General features: G+C 40.5%; 1 protein-coding gene across 8 annotated transcripts; it reads left to right on the forward strand.

The window, feature by feature from the left end:
• Window positions 1-1347: 1347 nt before the first annotated feature.
• On the forward strand, window positions 1348-21903 carry TIAL1 (TIA1 cytotoxic granule associated RNA binding protein like 1). 8 transcript variants are annotated; one of them, XM_084771898.1, is made up of 13 exons: window positions 1354-2140; window positions 4975-5036; window positions 8778-8874; window positions 15054-15203; window positions 15432-15486; window positions 15623-15710; window positions 17550-17625; window positions 18598-18706; window positions 19447-19542; window positions 19659-19743; window positions 19952-20075; window positions 20411-20550; window positions 21524-21903. In XM_084771898.1, the coding sequence occupies exons 3-13, from the start codon at window positions 8863-8865 to the stop codon at window positions 21648-21650; spliced, it is 1062 nt and encodes a 353-aa protein (XP_084628024.1). In that variant the 5' UTR covers window positions 1354-2140; window positions 4975-5036; window positions 8778-8862; the 3' UTR covers window positions 21651-21903. The 8 variants fall into 8 exon arrangements, with proteins under 8 accessions (XP_084628022.1, XP_084628024.1, XP_084628023.1 ...); XM_084771900.1 differs by having other exon boundaries at window positions 1371-2140; window positions 15105-15203; XM_084771896.1 differs by lacking the exon at window positions 4975-5036 and having other exon boundaries at window positions 1348-2140.
• The last annotated feature ends 374 nt before the right edge of the window (window positions 21904-22277 follow it).

The following is a 22277-nucleotide window of genomic DNA, read 5'->3' on the forward strand; positions in this document are numbered from 1 at the left end:
CCACTATGCCTGGCTGAATTTTCCCTTCTGGCCTCTAAGACTGTAAGATAATGCACATGGGTTTAAATTTATAATTTGTAACAATAACAATAAGAAGTATACATTGGGCTAGACGCGGGCCAGGAGATTCAATTATGGTTACGATTAAGGTGGCTCTATACCTAAATCCAACACTTCACCCTCAACAGGGTTTTTCTAACAACCCTGGCTATCCTGGAACACACTATGTAGACACGGCTGGCCTTAACTCACAGAGATCCCATTGCTTGTGCCACCACAACCGGATCCAATGTTTTTGAAAAAAGGATAAACCGGGTGGCGGCGGCGAATGCCTTTAATCCCAGCACTTGGGAGGCAAAAGCAGGTGGATCGCTTTGAGTTCGAAGCCAGCCTGGTCTACAAAGCGAGTCCAGGACAACCAAGGCTACACTGAGAGAAACCCTATCTCGAAAAAACAAACAAGCAAAGAAACAAACAAACAAAAAAAAAAAAAAAAAAGAAAGAAAGAAAGAAAGAAAAAAGGATGAAACCTGGAAACCTCTGAATAACTTTTCATTGCCTGTCAGATGAAGGTCTGGCTCAGTGTAGATTTTTTTTTTTCAAGACATGGTTTCTCTGTGTAGCCTTGGTTGTCCTGGAATTCATTCTGGAGAGCAGTCTGGCCTTGAACTGGGATATCCACCTATCTTTGCTTCCTGAGTGCTGAGATTACAGGCATGGGCCACCTGCACCACCACCCAGCTTCCAGTAGATTCTTGACATGCTTCTATCTCCTCTCTTGCTCCAAGTGCCCCAATATTAACCCCAGACCATGTTTTAGCATGGGTCCCGTGGGGTCGTTGCTCCTCTTGGCTGTTTTCACTGATTAGTTTTTGATAAGGTCTTAGTATCTACTTCCAGGCTGGCCTTAATTCCATTAGCCTCCTGCTCAGCAGTACTGTGCGCCACCACGCGATTTTTTTAGGTTTTAACTAAGATTTTGAAAGAGCGGGTAGAGCATTTGCATGAAGGACTCCTCTTCTGGGCCCCTAGCCCACTAATCCGCTGAGATGATGGGTAGCGATCTCTGCGGAACTTGGAAAGCAAGTATGCCTAGGCTAAAAAGCCCTATCTTGTAGGAAAACGAGCTGGTGCAGCCCGACGTCCGCCACTTTCTTCCCGGTCGGTTCAGAGTTGCCTCTCTCCTGCCCGTCGCGTGAGGTGGCGGTTGCTGAACATCGACAGCAGTTCTGAACGCATAGGCCTGCAAGGCTAGCAAGCTGGCGAACCACGCGGAGCCCAGCACTCCTCCTGATCCGCAGTTGAAGAAACCGCTCTGGGGCTGGACGGAGGCGGAGCAGAAGCTCACATTGGACCAACAGAAGAGCCTTAAGATGCCAGGAGAGATCCTGGGGCGGGCCCCGGCGCGAGGCACTCTGGGATTTGTAGTTTACTTCCCGGACAGCTACGCTCTCATTTCGGCCGCCCGCCTTTTATTCCCCGCTCTCTCCCGGCACTCCGACTACTTTGTCGCGGCTTGTCCCAAGTACGACTACACTACCCAGAAATCTCTCCTTCGCGCTCCAGCAAGCGCAGGGTCTTCTTCGAACTACAGTTCCCAGAAGACCACTGGAGACGGGCTTCCCCCACTTTCCCGGGACCACAATTCTCCGAGACTTGAGTTCGCGGCTTTTCACTCTGTGTCTGGTCTCTTTTGGAGCTTGCTAGGCCTCGGCTGGCTGGCTGGCCCACAACGACGACGTGGCCCGTCGTGTCTAGTCTCAGGGTGTACTCTTCGGCAGGGTTTTCTGTCCCTTCAGCCACTTTTGCCGGACAGGCCGTCGCAGCTAGCCTGAGCAGTGACCTGGCGGGCTGCGCCTGCGCCCTGCCGCGTTTCCTGCCTGGCTGGTGGTGGCGGCCATTTTGTTCATCCTCCTCCTCCTCCTGCTCCTCCTGGTTGGAGCGCAGTGTCCGGAGCGGGCTGGGGGGAGCGAGCCTGAGAGCCAGGTTCACTACCTTATCCTCTGCCCCCAGCCGGCGCCCGGAGCCCCCCTCCCCCTCCTTCCCGCCCCCTCCCCTCCCCAGCCCTGCCCTCCCCCTTGTCCCGGGATCACTCCGTCGCACCCACCATGATGGAAGACGACGGACAGCCCCGGACTCTGTGAGTACCCGAGACCGGGGGTGCCAGGCACCGAGCGGCCGGGGCACTACGGGATGCTGAGGGAGGGAGCAGGAGACCGGGACCCGAAGCCCAGAACCGGGCGTCGCAGCGGTGCGGCTGCGAAGTGCATTCCTCATCTGTCCCCCTTTCCCAGAGAAGGAAGCCCTCCCCCCCCCCCCAAACAGTCACTTTCTAGGGTCTAGGGCTTGTCTCAATCTTTTCCTCCGGATCCCTTGTTTGCACACTCTTCCTAGGCTAGGCTTGTGCACGGCTGAGGCTGTCAGAGCCAAGAGAGCTCCTGCTGCCCCTGTGCTTTGGGGACTCCGGGCTGAGCTGTGGGTCTCCACGGGGGCAGGGCTTGGCGGGGGTGGGGTGGGGGGTGGGACCGCTGCTGCATCCCTTGGCGTGGACACTCAGACTCGGTCCACGTCCTCAGCAGTCCACGTCCTCAGCCCCAGTCGCTCCGAAGTCCTCCTCCCTAGCCTACCACTCTTTAACCAGAGGAGTCCCTTGTCTCTCTCTCTGCCGCACGTGCCCCACGCTGTCAGAAACACCCGCCCAGCGCCCGATGCTTTTGAAGTGCCAAAGAGATTGCCTTTTGCCGCCGTGCACCACCTCTGTCCCTTGGATAGCGAAGTTTACTCTGAGCGCTCACTACACACAAACTGACAATCACTTAAAACTCCTTTCGCTCAGTTGGCGATGCCGCTTCCTAATCCGTTTGTGCGTCGGGATCATCAGAGTTCGATTAAAAAGATGTCTTCTCCCGCTATTTGATGCGTGTCGTTTGAGTGCTGTTTTTCCGCGGTCTAGCTGTTGGGTTTCACCTGAAGCCCAATCTAATGAATGAATTGCATCTTCCAACCGCTTAATTGGCGTTTCCTTCCTTTCCCGATGCAGAGTGATGACTCAGCGTCTGTATTCCTTTTCAAATAGTGTGGCACTCTTTTTTTTTTCTTCGTCTGAGTAATTTCCAATTCATTGCTTAAAGTGAGCACCTTGGGTTTTCCCAGCCTCTCCAGGCCTACTACTCCTGCCTGGAGTAAATACACAGAGTCAGCCTACTGCTTTGTCCGTCTTCTTGCCTTGCCTCGCTCTGCCTGGTATTGATTGATATGGTGATCAGAGTCCACTTGGCTGGCTTAGCCGATAGGGAAAGTACTTTTTGGGGAGTGGATGACGGTGGATGGACACTTAGGACCTCTGACTAGCTTCTGAGAGCTTCATTCTTGCCACAGAAAATATGGTCATTAATGAAGGTCCGTGTCTATATTCAGTGTTGATCCAGATATTTGTTTGTTTTGAGACAGGGTCTCTCTGTGTAGCCTAGGCGGTCCTGGACTCACTTGTAGACTAGGCTGGCCTGGAACTCAGAGCGATCCACCTGCCTCTGCCTCCCAGAGTGCTGGGATTACAGGCAGGTGCCACCTCACCCAGCCAGATTTTTTTTTTAAATTTATTTATTTATTTATTTTGAGCAGTGTTCATACTTTCCATTCTTATATCTCTTAACATCTTGTTTGGAGAATTTGAAAACATTCAAAACCTATCAATCCCCTGAATGAAAATTTTGGTAGTAAAATTTGTGTGTGTGTGTATGTATGTGTGTGTGTGTGTGTGTGTGTGTGTGTGTGTGTTTGTGAGAGAGAGAGAGAGAGAGAGAGAGAGAGAGAGAGAGAGAGAGAGATTTTCCATTTGTCTTCCCAGAAAAAAGATAATTGAGACCAAATTTGAAATTTGTTATTCAATGTTTGTTTACGCCAAGGCTTGGTATTTAATAATTAGCAGTGTGTACTTGGAGAGAAGCATCTGGGAAAGCTAGACTTAAGGCCTAACCCACGTGCGCTCAAGGAAGATGACATTTACATTGTATCTAAAATGCCTGAAATGTCATTGCATCATAATAGCTGCTGGGTAATTGGTAAATTCTCATGTCTCACTAACTGCTTCTATTTGTTCCTTAGAAGAGTTTCCCTGCTTTTGTCTGTTACATAGTATGCCGTTTCTGTTTCTTTTATTCCTGTAATTGTCTTTGCATCCACTATCAGATCTCCTGTAGACCAGAGCTAAATTTTAGCATTCCATACATTTACCATCTTGCATCTCTTGTCTCCCCCCCCACAAACACATGTCTGTGTGTGGTTGTCTAAAACTGCGATGTATGATGTATACCTGTGAGTGAATAAACATCTGAAGCTGTGTTGTAACTGTCAGTATATGCTTATTATGTCTTCCTTTTGCCGCTTTTCTCCATGAGAAGTCATGTGGTTTTTGTTTAATTTTTGTGTTTTTTTTCGAGACAGGGTTTCCCTGTGTGGCCTTGGCTGTCCTGGACTCACTTTGTAGACCAGGCTAGCCTCGAACTCACGAAGATCTGCTAGCCTCTGCCTCCCAAATGCTCGGATTAAAAACCTGTGCCACCATCGCCCGGCTTTGTTTTATTTTTAAATATAAGGTCTGTACTGCTTCCTTCACTTAGTTCACTCTTTGGAACATAAGAGGTATTCAAATATTTTACAATTGTGCTTCTTTGGTTAAATTAGTGTTGTCTTATTTTTAAAAGTTCTGATTGATTTAAATTATAGGCAGACATTGCCTTACTTCCTAAAGTTTGTTGATATTTATATACATGTGTGTAAACCTAATGTAAAGTCAAAGCAAATGTTTAATAGGGCATGATTTTGTTTATAAAGAGCCTATATTTTACATTTTGATTTATGGATTAGGTTTCACAAGTGGCTACTATGTTTTAAAACAATGTATTCTAAATAGTTTATCTTAACTTGTTTACTTTAAAATGCCTGTGTGTTACTAGTAAGGTTTTCTTCCTGCAGACACACACAAGCTAAGACATATGGTTCTATCTTCAGAAAACAATATGGTGTTTATAGCCTAGGTAGGTCTTTAAATATTCATTATCTACAGTATTACTAATTTATTTGATGGTATTTAAAGTGGTATAGAATTGCCTTGGTGTTGAGTCTGAAATCCTTTTTGTCATATAGCTGCTTTAAAGGTCTGTTTTCTTCTGTTCCACATTCTCATTTGACATTTATTCGGGGTTATTTTGTATTAGTGATCTTAAAAACAAACCAATGAGATCACATTAGGTGATACTGGTGTTTGAAGTGAATTAGCCTTGTAGGACATGTTTCGGCCTTGGGTTGTGTCTTTGTAGTGCAGTGATTTGGTCTGTGGTATCTGAACCCACAGTGTGACACTAAATTATAATAGCCAATTGTAGTTTAGTCGTCTATTTGGTGTACTAAAACCCTAGAAAATGTGGAATTGAGATAAAACAATGCTAGTCAATGCCATCCTTTAAGGCTATTTATTCTTCCTTGATACTCAGTTAAAAAAAGAAAAAAGGAGGAAATAAGCCATTGATTTAGAGTGTGTTCTGAGCATCTGTGAACAAAGCAGAAGAAAACAATATGAAAGTTCATAAATATGGCTGCATCATTGATTTAGCTATATGTGACTATAATCAAGCTGTTTCAACTTAATCATCTTCGTTTCTTTAAAGCGTGTGTGGGTCAATCCCTTAAGTTAGCTACCCTACACTACCATGTTGAAAATCTCCTTTTGTATAGGAACTTGTTAAGAATAATCGAAAAACTACCCTTATGGACATTTAGCCCCACCATATGTTGTATAAAAGTCCTAGTAATTTTGGCCTTGGTGGGGTTACTTTTCAGAGGGAGAGCACATTCAGTGGAAAAGCTGTCATTAGCTTTCTGCAAGGCACAATGCTCTTAATTTTTGCCCAGTTGGACATAGGAAGTAGTTCATTGGCAATGTGAACTTCTGCCTGCTGTGAAACTGCCAAGTCTCCCAGTCTCCAATTGACTCTTAGACCCAGTGTTAGGGATAAAGGTATTATTTTCAGTGACTAATGCTTCAGGTTCTGCAGTTGCTGCTCTTAGAAGACAAAATAGACTGTAAGGTATGCACTTTCCTTATTTTTTTTTCTTGAGTTAAAAATCATTTGGAATTTCTGAAGTATTTTCTATTACTAAAAGAACTCAAGCCATTTGTCATCTGCCGTACACGTTCCTCTGGTAGAAACTGCGTATTTAAAAACTTGAAACTTTAAAATATACTTAGGACCACTTAGCTGCAGCAGAAGGTGAAGTATAGGAAACACTGTTGTGAAAGAAACATTAATAAGCTACCACGGGTGATGCTACTGTATTCAATTTTGAGCCTTTGTTGGAATTGTTCTGGGATTACTGTGGGTGAAGTTATATACTGAATTGTGCCCTTTTCATCTTGACAAATTAAGACATCCTCTTGAGTTATGGAAAGTTTTTCATGTTTTAAAATTTTGGCTGCTGCTTTAGCAGTTAAATTTTAGTAGTATTTGAAAAAGGATACCTTAGCACTGGGCTTTCCTATAAATATTTCATGGCATTCTAAATCTAAGTGTTAACACTTTTGATTTGTGACAGTGCTAGATATGGGAGTCAATTATAGCCATCGGTGTGTCTCTAGAACCTGGCAGTCCCCAGTTGAAGGGAATGGTTGACTCAGAGTGAAGGTCTTGTTAAACAAAACCAGCTTTTGTTGTGGTTTAGCTGTGAAAAGTAGCAGGCATTTATTTATTTATGATTTTTTTTTTTGAGACAGGGTTTTTCTGTATAACCTTGGACTCTTTTGTAGACCAGACTGGCCTTGAACTCACAGACATCCTCCTGCTTCTGCCTCCCAAGTACTAGGATTAAAGGCGGGCACCACCATGCCTGACTACATTATCTTTCTTAAATGAATGTTTTTAAACATTAACATAAACTTAAAACTTTGCTATAGTGAAAGGATGATCTATTGCTTATTTTGGTAACTGGCTAGCTTCACGTTTAAAAACCACTGCTATTCCCTTGTCCTCTTCCAGAAATGAGCAGACTAGACTGACTAGATGAACAGTGTTTAGAAAATCAAGATTACTTGCTCATTTTCTCTACACTGGGTATCTTTTAGAAAAGTAAGTTATTCCGTGGTTATAACTCATATAGCCCCTCTGAGTGAAAAGGAGCATGCAGTTATTGAGAGCTGACTCACAGTCCTGTAGCTATTTGCTGCTGCTGGAAAACAATCACTGCCTGGCCTACAGTGGCCAGCTCCCTTTAAATATAAGGAAAAGATGGCATCCTGGAACTAAACCAGCTTGTCAGCTAGCTTGTTCTGTATTTCAGTAGCACTGGACTTGTATTTCAGCCTTAGAATATGTACGCTGAGGTTATTGGTAAACACTGGGAAGTTCTTAATGAGCTGGGAAGCTACTGATGATTTTCTTACTATTACTATGTTTTAAATTGTGTGTGTGTGTGTGTGTGTGTGTGTGTGTGTGTGTGTGCGCGCGCGCGCGCGCGCCTGCCTGTGTGCATTCCATGGGCACAGAGGTGTGGGAGGAGGCCAGAAGAGGCTGTTGGATCCCCTGGAACTAGAGTTGCCCAGACCTGGGTGCTGGGAACTGAGCTCTGCAAGAACAGTGGCACACTTAATGGCCGGGCCACCTCTCCATCCCCAGTTCCCATCTTTCTAGGCTTTTCTTAATCATAGCTTTCTCACACCATTTTTGTTTTTATTTTTTGTTTTCTGTTTTTCGAGACAGGGTTTCTCTGGCTAGCCCTAGCTGTCCTGGACTTGATGGCTTCAAACTCGTAGAGATCTGCCTGCCTCTGCCCCCTACCCCCCCCAAGTGCTGGGATTATAGGCGTGTACCACCGAACCCTGTTTCTTTTAGCATGTTTTATTTGAAAACTTTTTATGTATTTAATATGACAACTGTTGTAAGACTTATATTGGTCTCAGCACTACTTCCTGATATTAGATTGTGATTAGAAAAGTAAAATGGTGTCCTTTATAAGTAATGTTCTGATTTATGAAGTGGTACATGACAAATGCATATTTAAGGTGTTATTTGTTGAGAACCAGAAAGACTTTTGACATTATATTAAGATAAGTTAAACCCAAAGTGTAAGATAAAAAACCATGGTGATAATCTCTTGGGGAGAAAGTGGTGATAGTTCTGTTTTCTTGTTAAAATTTTTAATCAGTTGGTAATTAGAGGGAAAAGCCTCAAACCTTAACATATCTAGTCAGAAGTATTTTGGGAGTTTATTTTAATTTTCTCTTGAATTTCTAAAGAACTCTTCTTAAACTTTTATTTTTTATCTACATAAAGATTGTCTTGTTGCTCCTGATACTCTTTTTTAACCAGGAAGTTTAAATTATTCATTTCCCCTTTTCTTAAACAAAACAATGAAGATGTACCATCAATAACAGTCTTCTTTAACAAAAACTGAAAGAGACCTCAGCTCCCCTGTCCTGCCCACCTTCTGCTTTGCTAGAACAACTTGGTCCCCACTCTCTTCTTTGTTCATGTAATTGTTTTGGTTAGGAGTATTAAGATCAACACACTCACAAGAACTGTCTAGTGTCAGTTCATCACCAAGATGTTTCAGTAAATCAATATTTGTCATATTTGTGTTATGAATTATTCTGAAATAGAAAATACAAGCTGTTTTTCTAGAGATTAGGAGCTTGAAAGAAAAGATGACAAATTAAAATAATACATTAGAGCTGTAGCTAAAGAAACATTGCTAATAATGTTTTGTTTTTTGTTTTTTCTCACTAGATACGTAGGTAACCTTTCCCGAGATGTGACGGAAGTCCTTATTCTTCAGTTATTCAGTCAGATCGGACCCTGTAAGAGCTGTAAGATGATCACAGAGGTAAGGCCTCCCTGCTGGACGTGCCACCCATCAGCCTGATGCTGAACAGTTCTGCATGGTACATGAGTGCGCTAATACCATTTTAGTTAAGCCTCAAATTATCCTGTCGGAGAGGGTCACGTTTGTGGTATGACTTTATCCACTGGTTTGGCCAGTAAGCTAGGTGCAGAGTGCAGCTGGTGTGAGCAGGCAGACTCTGCGCTGGCAGTACCTAGTCCTTCATGATGTAGTTACCATTGGTGAGTCTGCTTGTGATGAATGATGGTGTTTCACATAACTCCAATGCAGATGCTGATAACTCAGCCTACATTTCAAGTTTAGGGAATGGTGTGTTTTGAAGTCAGCATTCCATTATTATGTGCACAATGGGGCAGCATGCATATCATACTTAGGCCTGAACAATTTTGTGTAGGTAGGAATTTAAACTGTTATAATAATCTTATTTGGGCTATAGATGTAGCTCAGTGGTAGAGCATGTACTTGTAATATGCAAGGCCCTGGATAAAATAAAGTCTAAACGTTTTGTCTTATTTTCAAAGAAAAGGTGTTACTTTTCTCAGTTAAGACTCTAGTTGTAGGGCTGGAGAGATGGCTCAGAGTTTAAGAACACTGCCTCTTCTTCAAACATCCTGAGTTCAATTCCCAGCAACTACATGGTGGCTCACAACCATCTCTAATGAAATCTGGTGCCCTCTTCTGGTGTGCAGGTGTACGTACAAACAAAACACTGTATACTTAATAAATCTTTTTAAAAAAAAAGACTCTAGTTGTGTGCAGTAACTCATGTGTCAGTTGCTCTTTTCTTCCTTTCTGCTTATTTATCAACTTTTCTTGCTTTTGACTGCTGTATACCAGATACTATGGTAAGTGCAAAGACTCCAGTGTTAAGAGTAAATGCTAAGAGAGTTCTGTGCCCGTGAGATTTTACAGGCTGGTAGGGGCCTGCAGTCAACCCTCACATAGGAAGTAGACTGTAAATGTGAGGGCCCCAGATAGCTTCAAGTGCTGTGGGGGCATCAGGAGAGTATCCATGGGATGGTGGGTCAGGGGACTTTCTACTTTGGAGTCAGAGCACCAACTGAAATCTAAAGGATACTCTTCTGTAGTGGAGTCTGAGGAAGAAGAGTCTGTGAAGACAAGAATGGACCTGAGGTATAAGAGGAGTGCTTGTGCGGGCGTGGTGGCGTATCCCTTTACCCAGCACTCAGGAGGCAGAGGCAGGTGGATCGCTGTGAGTTCGAGGCCAGCCTGGTCTACGAAGTAAGTCCAGGACAGCCAGGGCTACACAGAGAAACTTTGTCTAGTAAAAAAAGAAAAAGAAAAAAGAAAAGAGGAGTGCTTGTGAAAAAGAAAAACCAGAGATCAGTTCCTTGTTAGAATTGTATTCAGTAGGTGCATAGATGGAATTTGAAGTGGAATTCGTCGTAGAGATACCAGTAGGTGATGAGACAGAGGGCTTGGAAGGGCATGAAACTGTACTGTTTCTTAGGAACTGGTGTTTTAGCCTAAAAGGGGGAACTATAAAATATCTGTGAAGAGCCACATGGTAGAGGCGCACACTATTAATCTCAGCACTTGGGAGGCAGAGGCAGGCAGGTCTCTGTGAGTTTGAGGACAGCCTGGCACAGAGTGAGCTCTAGGACAGCATAGGCTACACAGAGAAACCCTGTCTCGAAAAAACCAAAAACAAATCCGTGAAGAGCATTGGCCTTTTAGCCTTTTAATTGACAACAGGCAGTTACATTGTATTCTGGTATATATTTTTCCTTCCTAACTTTGATTGTACATTTATTCTTTCATTAATGAAAAATATGCTTTGCATTGGGCACTATTGACGGCACCGTGAACACAGTGGAGAAAGAAGCAAAGGGAATTCCAGGTGAATAGAGACAGGGGCCCTGGACAAAATAAGTGTTCATGATGACGAGTAGAGGATGAGGCAGAAGCCATGTTAAGGAAAGAGGTCACCTCTCTGAGTCTAGGCAGGAATATCAAGGTGGTACCATTTGTGTTAAAGACAAGAGCAGCAAAGAACAACGGCCTCAACTTGGTCAAGAGGATGGCTGGAATCTAATGGGTGTTGGTGGAGGAAAGAGTCTAGAGAGGCCGGCAGGGTTCAGAGTCACAGGGCAGAGTTGAGGCTGTAATGCCAGCTCATTGGAGAGGTTTAGGCAGGGAGAAGACAGTCTAATTTTCTCTGTATGAAAAATCATTTGTGGAAAATTAATTGTAGGGCATACGAACAGGAGAAAAACAGTGCTGGATTGCTGGGTGTTAGAGTATAGATAAGTTCAGAGTTTTTATTTTGAAGGTAGGAGCAATAGGACTAGATTGTTAAGAGAACCAGGGGAGACCTAAGCTTCTTGTCAGTGTAACTGTGTGGGTGGTAACGTGCTCCGTGCTGAAATGGGAATGACTGAGGAAGGCACGGATGGATGGGGAGTGGTGGCGATCAAGAGTTCTGTTTGGGCAGTGTTAAATTTAAGACGCACTTTAGCTATACACATGGAGGTTATATGCAGGCAGTTGGATGAATGAGTTTGGAATTCCAGACAGACCCGTGCTGACGGGAACAGGAATTTTTTGAAGCTACAGGAGTAGGTGAGATCACTTAGAGAGAGAGAGCAGAGGAGAGTGGAGTGCTTGAGGCCTGAGGCTTGGAAACTCATCATTCAAGAGTTCTGTCAGAGTTAAGGAGACAGACTTTCTGAGACCTCTTACAGTGAGGAAGTTAAGACACCAGCTCTGGTGGCTCCAACAGACATTTACAAGGAGGAGGATGGAAGTCAGCTATTTGGAATTGTATGGAAAAACGAGACCAGGTGGCAGAGAGGCCACTGGTGAGTTATCGTGCAGATTCATGTCTGGTGATGGCAGTAGCCGTCTGAATGACTTTAGGAATGCAGAGGATGGAGAAAGGAAAGAGGCACTAGGACATTTTTGGCAGATACTTGGTAAATATTTAAAAGTCTCTGGGTGTATACAGACATTTGGAGAGTAAGAAGAACTCTTCACAGCTTAATCATGTCTTACACTTTCTAGATTTGAACTTGTAAGTAGTTTAAAAATCTCTTATTTTCTGTTTTGATATTTCTGTCATTCAGTAATGGTGACCAGGCTAATTAAGGTTAAGGACTCAGCTGACTGCTGGGCAGTGGTCTAAATAGGAAGTGTCTAAAGGGCATGGCTCCAGGGAGAGCAGGTAACATCTAGACAGCTTCCTTTTATAAATTTACCTTCGTTATATAAAGAACCCTATTTTTTGTTTTATGATTTCTTCTTATTTATTGTTGAGACAAGTCTTGTCATATAGCCCTAAAACTCACCATGTTGTCCTTGACCATGAGTGAGTAGTGAGTGTCCTTGTCCTTAGTGCTGGGGTTGTAGACCTGGGCAACCACACCCACAGGTTTTTGTTTTGTTTGATTGTTGTTTGTTTGTTCTTCTTCTTACATTAGGTGTTATCATAGACTCTAGTTTTCACAATACAATGGTATGATATATATATACATATATAATATATACTCTTTAAGTTATTTATTTTTGGTTTTTTAGGCAGGGTTTCTCTGTGTGTAGCCCTGGCTATCCTGGACTCACTTTGTAGACCAGGCTATCCTTGAACTCACAGTGATTTGCCTGCCTCCGCCTGTGTGCCACCACGCCTGGCTATAATCTTTAATTTTAAGACAAGCATTAAATATTTTAAAATATAACAGTTGAGATTTGGCTTTAAGTTTTTAAACATGGATCAAGCAATGCAATGTGACTATTTAAATGCAGTTCCAGTAACTTGTTTACTTAATGGCTCTAGTGTGAAGTAATGCTGACAATTCAGAAATCACAAAGATAAGCCATAAAGTGCTTCCTTTAAGGAAAAGGTGAAAATTCTGCAGTTAATAAAAAAAGAAAATTACATGCTGAATTTGTGGGTATCAGCAATAGGAGTAAATCTTTTGTGAAAGTGTGAAAAATGAAAAAAAGATCCAAGTTTTTTGTTGCACCTAAAAACTGCACTTAACCAAGTGCTGGCCACGTTGTGTTGTTAAGATCGAACAGCGTTTCTGGCCACCTAGTATCATGTAGTATTTGTCTCAAAACAAACAAACAAAAGATGGAATATGCATTGCAAGAAAACAGTATAAAGAAGTCTTGATGCTATCATGGATTTCAGGCATCCATTAGGATCTTAGACAATGTTTCCCATAGGAAACACACACACACACACACACACACACACACAATATGAAAATATCAATATGAACATATAGGAGCTGGCCTACTACTTGGCTAGATGCAATTGGTATTGCCATGCATGAATATACTAGTTTCTTAAAATCTGTGTGATAGTTTGTATATCATTTTAATTGAGACAGGATCTTACTATATAGCCCTGGTTGGCCTGGAACTGTATGTAGACTAGGCTGGCTTCAAACTTGAACTCCCTGAGATCCACTTGCCTCTGCCTCCTCCGCTGCAGGGATTAAATGTATGTTCCACCAAGCCTGGCTCAGATTGGTTTTTACCCTGTCAGTCTTCAATGAATGTGTCTGGTAAATATTCGTTCTTTCACAGGAGAAAAGTGTTTTTATTTGGAGTCTTCTCTTCTATTTCCTTTCTCTACCTCTTTCTCTTATTAATGATCCCACTTTTTCACCCTTCAAGGAAGTGCCTCTGGTTGCTACATCTTATTTGGGATTTTCTACAAAACTTTTTTGGCGATGAAAAGCATTTGTTGTTGAAAAGCTCTTTATTTTATCTGGTATTTTTAATTCCTAGTAAGTTCACATAGAGCATGATAGTCCATGTATTATTCTCCTAGGACACTCTACATTAAATAGCCCAACATAAAGAATATGCTTGAAGAGTTGAGCTCCTGGCCAGCATAGGTTTCTGTTTTTAAAGAAATAAATAACTTTTTAGGTAGCACTAAGATCTTAACATCCATATTTGCTATGTATTTGCCAACTCATGAAGTTTTTCTTTTTATGTTGGTGTTTTGTGATGTAAATTTGTAGCTTGGTCCTGGGTTTAGTTAATATTTATTTATTTATGTGGTTTTAAGATTCTGGATAGCAAGCTCATGCACTCTCCCATATATACTAAACAGTTGCTCTGCCACTGAGCTATACCTAGCATGTGCTAGAGTATGTAAATACATTTTCAACAATTATGTTTTAGATTACTAGTGTATTTGCTTGACTCTGGGAGACAATTCATAATCTCTAGTAAACTAGGCTTTTTAAAGGTGGTGTTTTTCATATCTGTATTTACATATACAGATCATGCTGGCCTTCAACTCTTAGCCTTCTGATCCTCCTGCCTGTTTCCCAAGTGCTAGAAGTACAGATGTGTGTAGTCATGCCCAGCTAGCATGCCTTTTTTGAAAGAAGGAAGATTCATTTCAGTAACTAGTTACAAATTTTGAATTTTTCTATTTTTATTCTTCTTTTTCCACTTCTAGAAGAGGAATACATTATATCCGATCTGAGTAACAATATAAAATGCTATAAATTATAGTATCACCCTAGTTTTGATCAGAGGTAAAATGGACTCATTTTTATTTATTTTGTTTTTTTGAGACAAGGTCTTTCTTTGGTTGTCCTGTAACTCTATGTTGACCAGGCTGGCCTGGCCACAGATCTGCCTGCCTCTACCTCCCAAGTGATAGGATTAAAGGTGTGCATAAGTAGAAATCAGCCCTTTAAAATAATGTTGGAGTTGGGTGGTGCACACCTTTAATCCCAGCACTTGGGAGGCAGAGGCAGGCGGATCTGAATTAGAAGCCAGCCTAGTCTAACGAAGGAATGCCAGGACAGTGCTGCACAGCGAAACCCTGTCTCAAGAAGAACAAAAAGACAAAAAACAAAAACCCCAACCCTAATAATAGTAGTAATGTTGGAAGAAAAGAACAGTCATAAGGAGCAGCCCTCACTAAGTCTCAGGTAGATATTTAGGGTGAATAGAAGGTTCTGTCTTATGAAAACATACTTCACCAGTCTTCTGCATTCTAATTTCATACTCACAGTAAAGATTCTTCACTGTTGTGTGGCTCTGCTCGAATACAACAGGATTCTGAGGCTCAGCTTAAATCTTACGTGTTAGGCTTTCATAAACTTATGCAATCTCACCTTGTGCATTCCTAGCTGTCAGTAATGTTTTTTCCTGGATTTTCTTCTCAGCAACCCGATAGCAGAAGGGTCAACTCTTCTGTTGGATTTTCTGTTTTGCAGCATACAAGCAATGACCCATATTGCTTTGTGGAATTTTATGAACACAGAGATGCAGCTGCTGCATTAGCTGCTATGAATGGGAGAAAAATTTTGGGAAAGGTAAGATAATGGGGTGATGGCACCCAGTGAATGTATGTTTGCATGTTAAATCAGCCTGTGTTCTTTCTTAGCAAGATTTAAAATAGACAATCGGCTACTGAGTGCTCTGTTCAGCCTAGTGCTTTTACACAAATAATCCAACTTGATAAATGATTTATTAAGTGGTAAGTGTTAATAGTTCAAAATGACATGCCTAATAATTGTATTAAATATAATCTTTGTTTTTAGGAGGTCAAAGTAAACTGGGCAACAACACCAAGTAGCCAGAAAAAAGATACTTCCAGTAAGTACCCCTGCTGCATTTTACTGTGCAAGCGTGAGGTTACCCTGGCAGCGTTACCCGCTTACCTGAGGCTTTCTTCCTCCGTCAGTGTTGCCTGACTTCTTCAGTATTTGATTACCAAATGCTCTGATTTCAGATCACTTCCATGTGTTTGTTGGAGATTTGAGTCCAGAAATTACAACAGAAGATATCAAATCAGCATTTGCCCCCTTTGGTAAAATATCGTAAGTATCATAATCAGTATCAGACTCGATAGTGATAGGCAAAACTGTATAATTAACTTGTATTAGAATCAAGGTTTTCTTTCTCTAGTTAGTGTGTTTTTCTTTGGTTTTTTCTTTTGTTTCGTTTTGCTTTGTTTTTTGAGTAGATGTTGTTGCAAATGTTGATGTCATTTCAATGTTTGGGGTCTTGTTTTCAGATAACCTTGTGTATAATATGTTTAAATTTTTAAAGTGATTCTGTTTGTTACATTTAAAGCAAATATTTAAATGGTAAAACTTAAAGCTTTTTGTCAAATGTTTTCAAATCTTGATATAGTTAAGAATATTGGGTTAATGAAAACTAAATGTGATTTATATTGTGTATTAAATTTTTATTGAAGTAGTTTGTAAGTGGGGGAATCTAGGCAAAACCTTGAGTATATTATGGTTAAATTGGAAATGTTCGTGTTTAAATATAATGATAAATGTGTTTTGATAATTTAGCTTTGAAAAAACGTAATACTATTGCAATATTACAATGTTCTCATGTCTAGATAATAAATGAGATTAATTTTACTTTTGGTAGTGATATTTGATTCTGTTAGTTAGAGAACAAATATGGGTTGATTGAAAAAAATGCTCAAAATTTGTTATTTGTTTAACTATATTGGAAAATTAAAGGTGATTACAAGTCTATAAAATGTCTTAATTTATCTCTGATTAAGATGAATTTATTCTATATTTGTCAATTTAAATGTATGGCTACAGAAATGTTTTAAGAACAACAACTTTACTATTAACTTTAATATAACTTGTTGTTCTATAGATTTATTTGTAAGATTTCATTATTAATTTTCTATTTTGATATTTGCTTTGCTTTTTAATCTAAATGTGGTAAGTAGCACTGTTGTAAAATTAGTGTAAAATGATACAGGTTGCTGTTTCTGATCTTTATTTATACCTGAGACCTGCAGTTTTTCTACAGTCCAAGTCACAATTAAAAGTAATAGCATTCTGGTTATTTTGCAGAATTGCTCATAAGAATGGACAGGATCTTGAAGGCTAACTGCAAGGAACTGTGCACACTGGAACTCAGTTGTAGATTTTTTTCTCATTTCTATTTATTCTTATTATACATTATTTATATATACATATTTTAGTATTTACATTTTAACATTCTATATTCAGTGGAGTTCTATATTTCCAATCATTTTAACTTACTCACTAAAATTTCTGTGTAAATTTGTTGTTTTCGTACTGGTGTGCTTAGCGTTGTTGTTAGTTTTTTATTCTCCTTTCTTAAATTTCTGAAAATGTCAATTTTTCAAAATTTACAGCTGCCCAAACTCCAAAATGATGATAGAGAATTGACCAAGAAAAATAAAGAAATCTGTTAACAGGCCATGTATGCCTTTTTAATTCCTATTTTTTCCTCTTTTTCAATTTTTTAATATTTCATATATTTTGTATCACTAGGCAGAAGACATTTAACTATTTAGATATTGCATGGTAAAGTAGTTAGCATTGTTGCAGTATTATAGAATCAGTAAATCTTAGCGGACACTAGCAAATAGAATATTAGAAAAGGAAGCTGTTGTTCCTGTTAATCTTCAGATTTGAGTGTCTAGTTAGAAAGTACAGGCTCTGTGATTAGGTTGCATGTTTATTACATGTTTTTGTCCTACTGCTTTTTTCTAACAGGTAAAGAAGCATTAGGGAGAGTTCAGGAATGGCTGTAGTTAATTAGGGCTAACTGGAGTTTATTTTTAAATGCTCACAATACAGTGTGTGTGGTTCCTTTTAGTTTTTATTTTGAGGGTGACTTTTACTTCCCTCATTTAGCTGTGCTTCTTTTCACAGGGACGCCCGGGTAGTTAAAGACATGGCAACTGGAAAGTCCAAAGGCTACGGTTTTGTATCTTTTTATAACAAACTGGTACGTCCTTCCAATTAACTCAGTTAAAAGATTTCAGTTCTGGATTTAGTTGCTTCATTAAAATTAATGCTTGAAACTTGATATGCTTTGATGTTAACTTAGAAATACAACTTTTGTGGAGTTTATTGAGTATATTAGTAATAGAAAATAATTCTTCCCTTCCCTTGAAGATGTCTATAAAGCTGGGTGATAACACAGGGAAGCAGCATTACCGAAGTGTGTTGTGCACTCGAGAAAGCTCAGTGAGTTAGAAATGAAGCCCACTGTAGAGGAGGCCAGTGTGAGGACTGTGTTCATTTTAACCAGGCACATTTCGGTTTTCATCACTTCACCAAAACTATTTCATACCGAATATTAAATGTTACAGCAGTTATATATATATGTTAGCCTCTTTTTATATTTTCTTGAGTAAATGTTACATTACAAAGCAACCATAGAGTTAAGACACTTAAAAATGGCCTTGTTGAAATTTCTACTTCTCTTCGCACATTTGTGTGTATTTGAGAAAAATTATTTTGGGGTGATGGGTAGGATTATATTTTTTTCCTTATATTAGTGAAACATAATTCTTGAACTTAAATGTCCTGTCAGTATTTTGAAACCAATAAGTAAAAATCAACTTTTCTGGTTCAGGTTGCTTCGTTGGTAACATCTTTGTCACTGGTGTTTAGTGGACTCACAGACATGCACTGGGTTCAGCAGGGCCAGCTGCATTTTGTCTTTACTGGGTCTTAAGTATAAGTTTTTCCTTTGTTTCTGGTTTTTTTTTTTTTCTTTCTTTCTTTCTTTTGGTTTGGTGTTTCAAGACAAGGTTTCACTGTGTAGCCTTGGCTGTCTTGGACTCACTTTGTAGACCAGGCTGGCCTCGAACTCACAGCAATCCTCCTGCCTTTGCCTCCCAACTGCTGAGATTAAAGGCGTGCACCACCACGCCTGGCTTCTGATTTCTCTTTTTTTCCCCCTTCTCCATAGGATGCAGAAAATGCAATTGTGCATATGGGGGGTCAGTGGTTGGGAGGTCGACAGATCAGAACCAATTGGGCCACACGTAAACCACCTGCCCCTAAAAGTACACAAGAAAGTAAGTTATATCTGTATATATGTTGCAAGTATAGATTGTCATCACACCATGTAGCGTTGTCTTAATTTCTTAGTATTTAAATAAGTGTAAGACTTAATTTGAATTTCATCACTTGAGCTGTAAAATAAATATTTCAGACTAAGAACCAACTGGTTTACTTATGGATGAGATCTATATTTAAGGCTAAGGCTATAGCTAAATTGGTAGAATTGTGCTTGCCTAACCTGCATGAGGCCCCTGGGTTTGGTTCCTAGTGTCATGCTAACCAGGTGTGGCAGCTCATGCCTACAATTCCAGCACCTGGGGAATGGAGGCAGAAACAGAAGTTCAAAGTCTTCTTCAGCACCATAGTGAGTTCTAATCTACCCTGGGATACTTGAGACCCCACCCCCAATCTGTTAAGACATAGCATTGAGAAAAATACTTTGTTCTTTCCACTGGGATTTATCTTAACAGTATGTAGCCGGGAGTAGTGGTGCATGCCTGTAATCCCATTACTCAGAGGCAGAGGCCAGCCTAGTCTACATAGTTCCAAGATAGCCAGGGTTACATGGAGAGATCTTATCTTAAAATATAAACAAAAAATTTTAAATGGTATATGAGTAAAAGATTGTGTATGTGTGTAGCACTGGGGATTGAACCGTGACCTTTCACGTTAGGCAAACAATGTACAACTGAGCTCAAAAAGTAGTTTTATAATACTGTATAACAGTTCAAATTTCTTATTTTTCTACATATAGCTAACACTAAGCAGTTGAGATTTGAAGATGTAGTAAACCAGTCAAGTCCAAAAAACTGTACTGTGTACTGTGGAGGAATTGCTTCGGGGCTAACAGGTAGCGTTTGGTGTCCTAACTCCCTCCTCTGTTAGTATTTCAGCAGCACTATTAGTATAAATTTCATGGTTAGCGTGAGCTCTGAATATTTTCTTTATATGTTTTTCTTTGTATAGATCAGCTTATGAGGCAAACGTTTTCACCATTTGGACAAATTATGGAGATCAGAGTTTTCCCAGAGAAGGGCTATTCATTTGTCAGGTAATGCTCAGGCTGTGGTAGCCTTAGTCTAACATTGTTTCATTCCTTTCACTGACATTATTGGATCCTTACTAGAAGTCAGTCTACCTACACAATACAGAATTTAAGAAAAATGCGAACTGAAAAAGGTGTCAGCTAATGAGGTCCTGTATTATTTGCCCAAGTTCTGAAAGATTGAAGGCAAAACCTCACTGTTTTTTCCTCTTAGATTTTCAACCCATGAGAGTGCTGCCCATGCCATTGTCTCTGTGAATGGCACTACAATCGAAGGACATGTGGTTAAATGCTATTGGGGTAAAGAATCTCCTGATATGACTAAAAACTTCCAACAGGTAATTCGATTTTTCCCAGCACCGTTTAAGGTTTCCATCTTACATACCTACATAGGAGCTTTGGAAATTGTAAAATAAGCAGTAAAATAAAGCATATAGATGCTTTCAGTTGATTGTGTAAAATGCTATTTCAAAATTGTTTTGCGGTATTAACTGAATCTTAATACTTTCTTTTCACAGGTGTCACCACCCCAATAAACTTAGACAATGATAAATAACAGAGTCCTATTCACATAAGGGTGCTTACTTAGTTTTTCTCTTCCTTGTCTCCCACTCTTTCTTCAAATACGGTGTTTCCTTCTTGTTCCCTAAAACAGTCATCTGCTTTCTCCTAGGTTGACTACAGTCAGTGGGGCCAGTGGAGCCAAGTGTATGGCAACCCACAACAGTATGGGCAGTATATGGCAAATGGGTGGCAAGTTCCTCCCTATGGAGTATATGGGCAGCCGTGGAACCAACAAGGATTTGGAGTGGAGTGAGTTGTTTTTGTTTTTGTTTTTCTCCATTGTAGAAACAGATGAACTTCTGTCAAAAGAGAAATATGTGCTCTCCTAGAGGATTGAAGTGATGTATGCTAAGGCGTTTGGGTTATAGATGTTACAGTAACTAATCTCAGGAAGTGTGGTTTGTAATGCTTTTAATTACAGAGATGGGAGGATGCAGTGTGACCTCTCTGTAAGCAGTTGGTAGAATTTGACTCATCTATAGTGATACTTTGATTTCACTTTTCTGTGTATAAAAGACATCTTGGGAACTTAAATGACATAGAGCAGTTTGCTTTTCATGATGTTGGTAGAATGGGTTCATTGCTTCACTTTTTTTTCCTAGGCTGAGCTAGACCCTTATGTTCACAGGCTTATTGAGAATACTGCAAGAGTCAAAAGAGTACGGTCTGCTAAGTCATTTATTTTTATTTTTGTAAGACAGTGTTTCACTTTAGTCCAGAGTAGCCTGCATCTAACTGTGTAACCCAAGCTGACCTCAGACTTAGACTTAGAGCAACCTTCCAGGTGCTGGGATTATAGATAGGAGACCTGACAACTGGCTCTATTGTTGCTATTATTAGACCAGTTCGGCCTCAAGCTCAAACTCAAAAAGATCCACCTTTAATCCCAAGTGCTGGGATTAAAGATGTGCGCCATCATGCCCAGCACTCATTACTTTTTAAAAATCAGCTCCCAGGTAGTCTGCAGATTGGAGGTAAGTTGTGCTGGGTTGTAGGGCGCTGCCTTGTGTAACCAAGGCCCTGGCTTTGATCCCCAGCACAGCAACAAAGTAAAAACCAGTGAAAAGCAACTTGAAGGCTTGATGGTGCTGTATGTGTTCTGCTTGTTGTGGATTGGTGGTCCATCTGTGCTCTCTAATTGGATGCTGCCTGATTCTGTGTAGCTGTATACAGTATCTTTTTCTTACCTTTGCTGAAGATTTTTTTCCCCCTTTCTTCCAAGTCAATCACCTTCTGCTGCTTGGATGGGTGGATTTGGTGCTCAGCCTCCTCAAGGACAAGCTCCTCCCCCTGTAATACCTCCTCCAAACCAAGCTGGGTATGGCATGGCAAGTTTCCCAACACAGTGAGCTGGGACTCTGAACACAGTTGTAACTCACCATAGGCTGCAATCTCCTGTGACACTCTGAAGACATGAAGAGTAAACATCGGAAAAGGAAATTATTTATTTTAAAATTTGCAATGTTTGGAACCTTTAGCACAGCTCTGCTTGGGGAAGGACACATGTCTTCTAGTTCTGCCTTTTTAAGTTTTTGTTCATGATGGATATGAACATGATTTTTCTTTGTGTAAAAAAAACTAAAATAAAGTCAATAAAGACAATTCTGACTATAAATTTTGATATAATAGGAGAAATGGGTAATACATTTTGATTCTTAGACACTATTCCGTTTTTATCTTGCTGTTCAGTATTTTAACTCACTGTGTTTTTAAAAGAGCAAAAAAGGGAGTATCGTGAAAAACTGAGAATCACATCAGTTCGTCTTGAATTCTGATGCTCCCCTCCCATCCCCTGAGGTGGACCACATTTGAAGTCATCAGGAGAAGTGTGATTTCAGAAGAAATACATGATGTGGGAATCGCTGTGGAAGAAACACTTAATTCTCTATGTTAAAGAAAATGAAGCCAGACTGAAAACTTGCAGCCTGAATAAGGAACAGCGTCATAGGAGTTCCTTGAGCGAATGGTGGTGGTCC

This window comes from Acomys minous (assembly GCF_964271855.1).
Source record: "Acomys minous genome assembly, chromosome: 2".
Lineage (NCBI taxonomy): Eukaryota > Metazoa > Chordata > Mammalia > Rodentia > Muridae > Acomys > Acomys minous.

Excerpts from the sequence above, each read along its gene's own strand:
- TIAL1 (XM_084771896.1), top strand. The coding sequence starts at position 2,109 with ATGATGGAAGACGACGGACAGCCCCGGACTCT. Across the intron at positions 8,875-15,053 it reads GCTGTAAGATGATCACAGAG|CAACCCGATAGCAGAAGGGT; the intron begins GTAAGGCCTCCC and ends TTTTCTTCTCAG. Across the intron at positions 15,487-15,622 it reads CCAGAAAAAAGATACTTCCA|ATCACTTCCATGTGTTTGTT; the intron begins GTAAGTACCCCT and ends CTCTGATTTCAG.